Consider the following 13,296-nt stretch of genomic DNA (forward strand, 5'->3'; position numbering starts at 1 on the left):
GCGTTCTGACTTTTTCGCATTTGGGGCTGTGTAGCTATTACAAGTTGAGAAATAACTTATTTTGTTTATGCATTAAGCCGCAAAATTCAAACTGCGAAATCATGTGCACATTCACGTATTCCCCATAGAAGTAAATGGAGAAGACAAATAGAAAAACAAACACTAAAACCCTAATCTGTTGTGCAAAGCCCATGACGTATTCTCCTCGAAAAATGTACATGAAAATGCGAATATTTCATATTGTGAAAATGTTTTCACAATGGAATATGTTCTATGTAATCCAAAATAAATATTTCTCTTTATATGTGATAATTTTTGGACAGATATATCTATTTATAGTGAGATATGTAACTCTTTTGTGCAGGTCTCTATTCGGTGGTGTTTCTTCAATTGATGTAGTAGAACAAGAGGAAGAGGAAACTGGATGTTCTGAAGAAGAACCAGTGGAAGTTTCTGGACCAATTACTGACTTTCTAAGCATTCGATCTGGAAATGAAGGATGGCTCTCATTAGGGCAAAGAAGCACAACACACATCACAGACAATGAAACGATATTTCAGAGATCTCTCAAATCTGTAAGCGACATGATATTAATGTTGACATGGTGCAAATGTGGATACAATTGTGAAACCACCTGGAAAACACCAACGAAAAATTTAGAAAATGTTTTTATAGTTAAAAAAAGTCACAAGTGCAAACAAAGGCATGCAATTATGTAACAAAATATAATTTACACTAATATAATATTTGTTTGAATGTAAATATGAAACATTAGCAAATTATCTCATTGCATTTAATGAGAACAGGTTAGATAAGCCCTGTTATTGGTCAGCTGATTATATCACCTGTCCTGAGCTCGAGATATCCTGCAAAAATAGTCAAGTAGGAATGTAGTTGGTAAACCCTTCTCTAACAACTGTAGAGAATTATCCATATCTCGTGAGTTCATTACAGTAAAATGCATCAAACTCATGTACATAAATGCTTCCTTTTTTCCTAAATACCACAATTCAACAAAAATATTCAAGATGAAGTAAAAACAAAAGGATCTTTTTCTACTGCTCAGATTCAGATAGAATTATATTTTATACAAATCATATTTGACATACATTTTATATTGCATTTATTTTATATTGGCACAGGATTGTAAGGTTTCACACAATTTGACAATTATTTACCACCACACATTATATTTCTGTACCGATCATTCTCCATTTCCCTGACTTCACACAATTTTAAAAGATTAATTGGAATAATTATCTATCTATCTTTCTACTTTCATGTATCTAAAAGTTGACATTTACAAAGGATCCATGATAACTGAAATTGTAAAAAAGTTTTTTACAGGTGTTGCTATAATGTCCTTTATTTTAGGCAGGCGTGTCACATGAAAAAAATCAACCTCTAGAGTATAAAGAACCCCAAAAGAGCATATTTGCCACAGCTGTGAAAGCTTTTGCTGATGAAACTCTACAATTAGATGAACAGGTAAGATTATTTATTATGTTTTTGGTGGCTTAGAAGATTCCCTCAAGTGATGCATTGGTTTTTATAAATAATTATAATTAATATTTAGTAAAATAATACATAGTTATTGCTTAGAATGTAATTTGCATAAAAGTAAATAAAAACAACAGTCTCAGAATCACTTGTTTCCAAGCTTTTCAATATGAGTGTACAATATTTTCAAATCACATAGGAGGAGGTAAAAAGCCCTTTTAAATAACAGGTGTGAAAAGACTTCCAGCAGGAGTTATAAGCCACAAGATTTTTAATTTGTACCTTTGTGATCCCCAGGTGTTTTCAGGGGCTGCTGTATGATTGGTTTCATCAGCGTTCTCTGCAACCTTCCCCCTTTTTGGATTTACACAAATGTGCATTTCTACGTTTTTTCTTTTGTGCTTTAATTTTAGGTTATTATTTTCTTTTCTTTTACATTTATGTGATTTTCTATTTAATAAATGCATATACTTAATACAAAATACTTAATTTTGTCCTTACGCATATTGTCTCCCTATTCTAACTATAGCTCTGATCTAGAGCGCACTTTTAGCTATACACTTTCACTTTATTCTAGTGGCTGGGGGATAGCCAATTAAATTTCTAACTTCAGAGAAAGGCTAATAGATGCTTTATAGTTCTTAGCTCCTGGGATTATTCCTTTTGAATCTAGAATTTTATAAAAGTTTCCAGTTTACTTATATTATCAAATTTGCTTCGGTACCATGATATTCTATGTTGAAGAGATACCTAGGTAGGCACTTGGAGCAGTACATCTGCCATCTAGTGCTCTTGCAAATTAATAACATTCTTGCTAAACTGCTGAAATATTGTGCTCCATAAATGGGCTGACTCCTAAAGATACGTCACTGCTTTTTAACAAAACATACCAAAAGAACGAAGAAAAATTGCTAATAGAAGTAAACTAGAAAGTTGTTTAAAATCACATGATCTATGTGAATCATGAAATAAACATTTTGGGATTTATATCCCTTTTATTTTTACTTATAATACCCTATTATGATGAATAATAGTTATTAAAACATATTTCTACTTACAGGTTACTGTTACACCGGATGTAGGAGCTTGGTTAAGTAAGCTTCAAAATACTATAAGCAAGTCACTTAACAACAAAATCTATCAAGTAATGGAAGATATCCATCAGGGAATGACTGTAGAAGAATGGACACAAAAGGTACTGTAAATTAATATTGTTAATTATTTATATACAGTACATTAATGATTCAACACACAGGTCCTTTAAGAAACTAGTAGTAGATGCACAGAATGTAAAACATAACCTTTTAATTCTCTTTTTTGCATCAAATGTAATTTTATGACATCATGATACTCATTCACCTGTGAAATACAATACTTTTTGCTTATAAGCTGAAGAAGAGAAAGGAATGAGGAAGTATAGTACTTAAAACCAATAGCTCCAGTCGCACACAACAATAAATCATCCTCCTCTCCAACCCTGTTGGTGTTTTGCCCTGGTGGTAGACAGATACTTAGGACTTGATGATCTAAAGCTATCCATCTGATGACATTTTCTAAAATGATCCTCCAGAACTGCAAGATCCCTTAAAAGATACTCAAAAGGCAAATTTTGCTATACCTTTAAGGGGAATTCTTTGAATTTCTGGATGTGAATGAGAAACACGCCCAATGCAATATAACATTGCATGACATAAGAATTTTGTTACCTTTACACTCTGTGCTTTGTATTTTATATTACTTTAGTCTTTACACACTGTCCTTAAGGTTTATTACATTTAAGCTTTGCACTTTCTATTTTGTATTTTAATGCATTTAGATTTAGTATACAGCAATATATTTAGAATTGTGATTTTACAAATTCTGATTATGCTTTGAAAGTTTCTGTGTAAGTCTAACAAATTAGTATTATACTTTGTATATGTCTTTGTATCTTTTACAAATTACATTGCATTTTGTATTTGTTATATGTAAAAAAAAAAGTTTTAGAGTTTGGAAGGACAGGGAGTTCCCTGGGCTAAACAGGGAAATTCCCAGGGTCTTTCTGAAACTTTTTTTACAATTCTCATGATATGCCGTAAGTATTGTACACCTGCGGGTAATGTTTGCTCCAAATTCACAATGCACTTATTTAAATGACAGAACATTAATATTACTAAACCAGAGGTAAATACAAGTTAAATTGCAGTTCAAATATTTCAGTTTGATTTGTATTTGCTGTATACTGTGTCAGGTGCTCCCCTGTTAACTTTACTCTCCCCTATGAGATTCTGTATCACAGAGAGCTTCATTACTTTCTATGGGAGGAAGCTCTTATTTGTTGGTCTTCCAGGTTCCGCCCTTTTTCTTAGAAACTTCAGTGAGTTCAGCCCCTGTGAAGTCTGCATTATAATATCTTTTCAAATTGCAGAAATTTGGAACATTGGGCCCTAAGTCAGGATTCTCTGAAACATTCTGGAGTGATCTATACTGTGTTATTATATTAGCTTGCTAGTCAATACAGTTAAATACAGATATGATAATAAGCCACGAAAATTATATGTCATACTTTTTTGTATGGTTGAATAAAAAAAAACTTGTGACTCAGACATACTAAATTTAATTTAATTTAATCTTCATCTTAATTTTCATCTTCATTTAATTTTGCACTTTTTGCCGGGCAGACAAGGTTTTCTCTCAGGAGCCTTCTCCGCCCAGCGAGCCCCTCATTTATCATTCAACAAGCCACTGCTTGTGCAATGCCACCCCTGCTCACACATGGCTGTCAATCATTCTGATCGAATCAGGATGATATAAGTCCACCACATTTTAGGTGGCAGAGAGGCTAAGAAGCTGTAATCTTAAAGGGACATGAAACCCAATTTTTTTCTCTCTCATGATTTAGAAAGAGCATGCAATTTTAAACAACTTTCTAATTTACTTCAATTATCTATTTTGCTTCATTCTCTTGATATCCTTTGCTGGAAAGCATATCTAGATAGATTCAGAAGCTGCTGATTGGTAGCTGCACATAGATGCCTTGTGTGATTGGCTCTCCCATGTGCATTGCTATTTCTTAAACAAAAGCTATCTAAAACATGAAGCAAATTAGATAATAGAAGTAAATTGGAATGATGTTTACAATTGTATTCTCTACTTGAATCATGAAAGAAAATTTTTGGGTTTAGTGTTCCTTTAAGACTGCAGCTACTTAAAGGAACATGCAATTTTAAACAACTTTCTAGTTTACTTTATCATCAAATTTTCTTTGTTCTCTTGGTATTCTTTGTTGAAAGCTAAACCTAGGTAAACTCATATGCTAATTTCTAAGCCTTTAAAGGCCCCTCTTATCTGCATTTTGACAATTGTTCACAGCTGGACAGCGCTAGTTCACATGTGCCATATAGATAACATTGTGCTTACTCCCGTGGAGTGTTTTTATGAGTCAGCACTAATTAGCTAAAATGCAAGTCTGTCAAAAGAACTGGGTTAAGGGGGCAGTCTGCAGAGGCTTAGATAATAGGTAATCACAGAGGTAAAAAGTATATTATATAACCACGTTGGCTGTGCAAAACAGGGGAATTGGTAATAAAGGAACTATCTATCTTTTTAAACAATAACAATTCTGGAGTAGACTGTCCCTTTAACTAGCCTTTCATGAGCTTAATAAATGGGGCCCTGTGGCTAAAACTCTAAAACATGGCTACTTAAAGCATTCACATACACTCTCCTTTGTACACACACATGCACAATCACACACATATATATATTAATGAAATGCAGTGCAGATTAAGTAAACAGAATGATGTAAATAGTGGTGAAATGTGTATCTAGTAATTCAATGTTTATTAACAACAGCTTTTCCTGTTTGTTCTCCACAACAGTATCCAGCTCAGGTTGCTCTTCTGGGATTGCTTTACCTCTGGACCTGTGACTGTGAATCATATATTTCTGAAATGAAACAGGATCGCAAAGCAATGTCAGCTACACTCAAAAAATATTCTAGCATGGTCACACGATTGTCATTTATGTCCTCCAAAGGACAATGGAAAAGCACAAGTGAGCCAATATCCCAGAGTGAGAGACTCAAACTGGAAAATATGATCACAGTAAGGGATTGATTTACTCTTTTGTAAATAAAATTAAAATCCAAGGTCTCTTTCTTAGTACAATGTTACATATTAGCAGTTTTCTTTGGGGCATGCCCCCACAAAAGGCCCTTTTAAGGGCTGGTAAGGTAAAAGAGCTTTGAACTTTTTTTTAATTTAGAATAGGGTAGGGAATTTTTTTATTTTGGGGGGGCTTTATTATTTTATTAGGGGGCTTAGAATAGGTGTAATTAGCTTAAAAATCTTGTAATCTTTTTTTTATTTTTTGTAATTTAGTGATTGTTTTTTTTTGTAATTTAGTTTAATTTATTTAATTGTATTTTTAGATAGATATTTGTAGTTTCTTTAATTTATTGATAGTGTAGGTGTATTTGTAACTTAGGTTAGGATTTATTTTACAGGTAATTGGGTAATTATTTTAACTAGGTAGCTATTAAATAGTTCATAACTATTTAATAGCTATTATACCTAGTTAAAATAATTAACAATTTACCTGTAAAATAAATATAAACCCTAACATAGCTATAATGTAATTATTAATTACATTGTAGCTATCTTAGAGTTTATTTTATAGGTAAGTATTTAGATTTAAATAGGAATATTTTAATTAATAATATTAATATTAGATTTATTTTAATAAGAGTTTAGTTAGGGATGTTAGAGTTAGATAGGGTTATTATACTTTATATATATATATATATATAATATAATAACGATATTAACTATATTAACCCTAATATAATTAGGGTTAATATAGTTAATATAGCTGGCGGCGGTGTAGGGGGATTAGATTAGGGGGTAATACATTTATTATAGGTGGCCGCGGTGAAGGGGGATGTAGATTGTAGGCAAAAGAGCAGTTTACTTTGTGACAAAGCCCCGCCAAAAGCCCTTTTAAGGGCTGGCAAAAGAGCTGAATTCTTTGGGGCATGCCCCGCAAAAAGCCCTTTTAAGGGCTGGCAAAAGATCTGTTACTTTGGGGCAATGCTACGCAAAAAGCCCTTTTCAGGGCTATTTGTAGGGTTAGACTTAGGTTTAGTGGTAGGGATAGTTTAGTATTTCAGGGGTTAAATAATTTAATATAGCTGGCGGCGGTATAGGGGGATTAGATTAGGGATTAATAATTTTACAATAGATAGCGGCGGGGTAGGGGCTCACTTTAGGGGGTAGGTAAAGTAGATGGCGGCGGTGTTAGGGGCTCACTTTAGGGGGGTTATAGATTTAATATAGCTGGCGGCGGTTTAGGGGTTAATAATTTTATTAGGTTGCGGCGGGCTCCGGGAGCGGCGGTTTAGGGGTTAATACATATTTTATTGTTAGGATAGTGAGGGGGGATAGCGGATAGAGGGTTAGACGTGTCGGGCTATGTTAGGGAGGCGTGTTAGACTTGTCGGGCTATGTTAGGGAGGCGTGTTAGACAGTGCGGGTGATTTAGACTTTAGTCAGGTTTTGTAGGCGCCGGCAGTTTCTAACGTGCCGTAAGTCACTGGCGACGCCAGAAATTTGTACTTGCGCAGATTTCTGGACATCGCTGGTTTATCAGACTTACGGCACTTTAGCATCTGACGGCGCAGTATATGGGATAGCTCGAGTTGCGAGCTGAAACTGCGGGCGACGCGGGTTCCCTCGCTTGCGCCGCAAACTACGATCTATATCGGATCGTGCCCCTAATAATATAGATTGTATCATTATCAAACTAAGTTTAATGAACAAAAACATTTGCTAGACATCACCTAATAAAATAATCACACAACAGACTGCATCATCATCAAACTAAGTTTAATGAGCAAAAACATTTTTTTTACTTGCATTTTTCTGCAATCAGTTCTCTGCATTGTTAGCATGTTAGATAATATTGGGTCTGCACCTATGCATTTCAATCTGCAGTGATTAATAAGCAGTTAGGCACCCTCACCTGAAGCTGCTGGACAGGAAGATAATAGGGAAGTGCCTGTTAAATTTTGCTCGATAGATCTGGTCTGATCTGTGTACACAGATCAATTTTAGGCTGTTAAGTTGCATAACTTTGCTGCAAAACAAGCGGACAGCTCCACCTACTGGCTATTTTAATTAGTGCATTGCTTTCCAAAAGCTTTTCAATAGCAGTCACATGACTGAAAAAAAGGTTGTTATTCTGAAACGGCGCAAATTGAACCGGTGTAAACCGAGGGCTAAGTTTTTATTGTTTGTGTGCTTCTTTTTTAGCGCTTCTTTTATATAATATTTTTGTGCTCTGCTATATATTATTTTTGTACTCTAATACATATTATTTTTTCACTCCAATATAAATTATTATTGCACTGCAATATAGATTATTATTGCGCTTTGTTATATTTATATTTTTACGCTTTGTAGAGTCCTTTTGTTGTTGTAATGTTGCTTCTACAACTGTTAGAGAATAGATTTCTAATGCTGTTCTACACAGACGTTATGGAGAACTTATCAAGTAGAAATTCAGCAGCACAGCAGCAAATAATTGAATAAATTATTTGCTGCTGTGCTGCTGAAATTCTACTTGATCCGTTTACTGCAGTTGGTTTACTGCTTTCCCCGGCATTGCACTCGGCCCATGTGCATCACTATCACCCTTGCCGTATGGACTTGTGGCGTCTGATGTCACTAGTGAGAGCTGATCAGGAGCGCCTCATGGTGAGTTCGGAGGGGCCGCTTCGAAAATTTCTGTTATGGAGAACTTTAATGCACACATTTCATTTATAGGAGAACTTTCAGTCCTCTATAGTAGAAAAGAAATGATACATTTGGAACTAGTCTAATTAATGAGGAGTACTATAGAAAATACAACTTTTTTTTTTTAACGACTAAAAATATCTAATGTAACCATTTTTTTTGGAGCACATGTTCTCCAAGGAGAATGGGAACAGAATACGAGAATTTTACAATTGAACTCATTTTAGGCACATTTTTGAATGATAATTAAGGGCATTATTTCTTATGCATATTTTTAGGGTCAATTTAGGAGAATAGCAATGATAAATCCTGCCCTATCTGTGCTTGTTGTGTAATTGTCACTAAGCTTTTGTCTCTCTTATGATACCTTTGGCTTCTTCTTGTTGTATGCCTGCTTCTGTGAACTTTCTTTCCCCCCTATAAAAAGTCTTTATGGCTAATGATGCTATCAGGTAATAGTCATACTGTCATCTGTAAGCTATGGGAGTCATTTGACTCTTTTCTCTCAAATGAAGTCTCTAGTGTCTAGATTGTAATCATCTTGTTAACTGAGATCATCAAATGTTCTAATGGGATATGACAATTGTTATTTGAAGGAGCCCCACACCCAACCTTCCAGGATGTCTAATTAAACGGACATATCGTTAGGATAGATACAATTCTTCAGCCTCAATGTATTATTTAAGTATAATGTTTGCCAGACAGATTAGTGTGGATCACAGTTAATTGTTATATTGGCTTTAATAGTTCTATAGCATTTTAATATTATTTCTTACAACTCTCATTATGATATAGTATAGTAATAAAAAAAACCTAGTCTGTGATGCTGTAGTTAAAAAGACATGAAACACAACATTTTTCTTTCATTATTCAGATAGAGAATATTTTTTTTTTAAATTTCCAATTTACTTCTATTATCAAATTTGCTTTGTTCTCGTGTTATTCTTTGTTGAAAAGATATCTAGATAGGTAGTGTACACATGTCTGAAGCACTACATAGCATGAATTACTGCTGCCATCTAGTGTTCTTGCTAATGTATAACACTGCTGCAGACATATGCACACTCCTGAGGTTATATCCTTGCTTTTCAACAAAGAATACCAAGAAAACAAAAGATAAATTGGAAAGTTGTTTAAAATTACATTCTCTATCTGATTAATGAAAGATTTTTTTTTTGGGGGGGGGGTTATGTACATTTAAAGGGATATAATACTAATATGCTAAATCACTTGAAAGTGACATGAAAATATCACCTGTATCTATGTAAAAAGGTAAGACATTTTACCTCAACATTTTCTTTAGCTCACCAGAGTAAGTGCTCTATGAACAGTGTGTGTGTATATATATATATATATATATATATACATGTTTTATTTGCACTTTAGATAGACTTCTGTTACCATTACTGAACATTTATTGAATAATTAACAAGCTTTGCCTTTATTATTTATCAGCAAATTCTTTATCTGCGTGATACTATGGATGGAATTTCTTCCAGAAAAATCAGAGAGGTCACAGATTTTGACTGGAAGAGAGTTGTGCGGTTTTATCTTAAGGAAAACTGTAAGTAATTGTCAGGTTTTTATATGCAATGTTATTGATATATTCCATAACTCATTCAATTATAATATATCAGATATTAATAGCTATTAACGTGTCTTCTTTAGTTTTTATTTACAGAGTTCTACATTTGACATGTGTAATATATTAATGGCAGACAAAATTGTCTTTAATTAAAGGGACATAAAACTAAACAAATTCCTAGTATTCGTATGAAACAGCACTATTTAAACATGTTAAGAATGGGGGTTTTTTCCCATTTGTTTTTGCACTGAAAATGTTAAATGGACATGAAACCCAAAAGTTTTCTTCATGAGTGAGACAGAACATACAATTTTAAGCAAATTTCCAAATGAACATGTAATTTGCTTTGTTCTCTTGGTATCCTTTGTAGAAAATAACAACAAGTTAGGCTCAGGAGAAGCAATGCATTACTTCTAGCTTCTGATTTGTGGATGCACATATATGTCTCTTGTTATTGGCTCCCCCAATGTGTTCTTCTAGCTCCCAGTAGTTCATTGCTGCCCCTTCAACAAATGAGAATTAAGCAAATGTGATAGTAAAAGTAATTTGGGAAGTTGTTTAAAACTGTATGCTCTATCTGAATCATGAAAGAAAAATGTTGTTTCATGTCCCTTTAAGTTACAGCTGTTTATTTTAATCTGAGACTAAAAAGTGCACAAACGGTCTGTGGATAAAAAGTCACTCTACTTTTTAACCACACAATTATCATTAAAATATAAAAAAAGCACAAGTACTGTGAATTATTTTTGGACTTGTATGTGTGTGTCTGTATATACAGTATATATATATATATATATATATATATATATATATATATATGTATGTGTGTGTCTGTATATATACAGTATATATATATGTGTGTATGTGTGTGTCTGTATATATATATATTTATGTGTGTGTGTGTATGTGTGTGTCTGTATATATATATATATATATATATATATATGTGTGTGCATGTGTGTGTCTGTATATACAGTATATATATATATATATGTGTGTGTGTCTGTATATATATATATACTGTATATGTGTATGTGTGTGTCTGTATATATACAGTATATATATATATATATATATATATATATATATGTGTGTGTCTGTATATATATATATATATTTATATGTGTGTGTGTGTGTATGTGTGTGTCTGTATATATACAGTATATATATATGTGTGTCTGTATATATATATATTTATGTGTGTGTGTGTGTATGTGTGTGTCTGTATATATATATATATGTGTGTGCATGTGTGTGTCTGTATATACAGTATATATATATATATGTGTGTGTGTCTGTATATATATATATATATACTGTATATGTGTATGTGTGTGTCTGTATATATACAGTATATATATATGTATGTGTGTGTCTGTATATATATATATATTTATATGTGTGTGTGTGTGTATGTGTGTGTCTGTATATATATATATATATATATATATATGTGTATGTGTGTGTCTGTATATACAGTATATATATATGTGTGTGTGTCTGTATATATATATATATACTGTATATGTGTATGTGTGTGTCTGTATATATACAGTATATATATATGTGTGTATGTGTGTGTCTGTATATATACAGTATATATATATATATATATATATATATATATGTGTATGTGTGTGTCTGTATATATACAGTATATATATATATGTGTATGTGTGTGTCTGTATATATACAGTATATATATGTGTATGTGTGTGTCTGTATATATACAGTATATATATATATATGTGTGTGTCTGTATATATATATATATATATATATATGTGTGTGTATGTGTGTGTCTGTATATATACAGTATATATATATATGTGTGTGTATGTGTGTGTCTGTATATACAGTATATATATATATATGTGTGTGTCTGTATATATATATATATATACTGTATATGTGTATGTGTGTGTCTGTATATATACAGTATATATATATGTGTGTGTATGTGTGTGTCTGTATATATACAGTATATATATATATATGTGTGTGTGTCTGTATATATACAGTATATATATATATGTGTATGTGTGTGTCTGTATATATACAGTATATATATATATGTGTATGTGTGTGTCTGTATATATACAGTATATATATGTGTATGTGTGTGTCTGTATATATACAGTATATATATATATGTGTGTGTCTGTATATATATATATATATATATATATATATATATATGTGTGTGTATGTGTGTGTCTGTATATATACAGTATATATATATGTGTGTGTATGTGTGTGTCTGTATATACAGTATATATATATATATATGTGTGTGTCTGTATATATATATATATATACTGTATATGTGTATGTGTGTGTCTGTATATATACAGTATATATATATATATATATATGTGTGTGTATGTGTGTGTCTGTATATATACAGTATATATATATATATGTGTATGTGTGTGTCTGTATATATACAGTATATATATATATATATATATATATATATTAATATATTGCAGTTTTCTTTTTATGTTTTACATTTGTTTTTACTATTTTACTTACGAGTAAAAAACATTATTTCCTAAAGTCTTTCTGCTTTTCGTGTGGTTTTTCATTCTGTTTAGGCATTAAATTACCAAATGTTTTCTGTCTTCCCTTGAGAAATTGTTCTCACTTCCACATACAATATTTATGTATTCTCTCTGTATATCTGGAACTCCCTTTGCCGTTCAGTTAAACTCTATCCAATAATAAACTTCTAAAAAATAATTCCTGGAGACCTTACTCTTTAGTATGGTGGGTACCGATAACTGGCACACACAGGTCATCTCTGTGAGTGTGTGTAAGACATTAATTGTAGAGTATTCCCAAACTCCCCTGTAAGATCCAAATCCTTCATTTAAAATGACTCCCATCTCTCTCCCCTCAATAAATGATTGATGATCCTCATATCTGCTACCTCCCTTATGGCTATGTTTAAACTTCTATTTCTGTGATGCTATTTTCTAAAGGTCTAAAAAACTACATGTATGAATTATTTAATGGGATACATTAGCTAAATTCAATATACTATGTAGTGAAAATGAATTGCAGTGAGCAATCAATCTTTAAGACCCATCTGTAAACTATCATGCACTTCCTTTTTAGGTTCAAAATTAAAATAATTAGCTTTAACTTTTTGAACAAAAAAAGCATTGCTAACATTTTAAGACATTACTCTTTCAGAAATGTTTTTTGTCTGTTTAATGATACAATAGAAACATATGAAGGCACTAAATATTCTGTATAATAAAATATATACTCCCAACCAGGGATCAAGTCGAGTGGGAACAGAGTTCCTGCACTATTTTTGCAGGGGGAACTAAGTTCCCTCTGGACAGAGAACAGAAACCTTTCAGTAAACACTGCTGCTGCTGGGGGGAGGAGCTGGAGCACAGTCTGGTAAGAGGGATAGTGAGATCCTCT

At 32.5% G+C, this 13,296-nt stretch overlaps 1 protein-coding gene across 1 annotated transcript in view; it reads left to right on the forward strand.

The window, feature by feature from the left end:
• The window catches only part of LOC128657631 (uncharacterized), a 524,168-nt gene that overhangs the window by 209,252 nt on the left and 301,620 nt on the right, over positions 1–13,296 (forward strand). Inside the window, exons 39-43 of the mRNA XM_053712016.1 lie at positions 365–575; positions 1,375–1,488; positions 2,561–2,695; positions 5,361–5,585; positions 9,729–9,837. Coding sequence (XP_053567991.1) covers positions 365–575; positions 1,375–1,488; positions 2,561–2,695; positions 5,361–5,585; positions 9,729–9,837 — 794 coding nt within the window. The remainder of the gene's footprint in view (positions 1–364; positions 576–1,374; positions 1,489–2,560; positions 2,696–5,360; positions 5,586–9,728; positions 9,838–13,296) is intronic.

The sequence above is a fragment of the Bombina bombina genome, chromosome 4 (assembly GCF_027579735.1).
Source record: "Bombina bombina isolate aBomBom1 chromosome 4, aBomBom1.pri, whole genome shotgun sequence".
Lineage (NCBI taxonomy): Eukaryota > Metazoa > Chordata > Amphibia > Anura > Bombinatoridae > Bombina > Bombina bombina.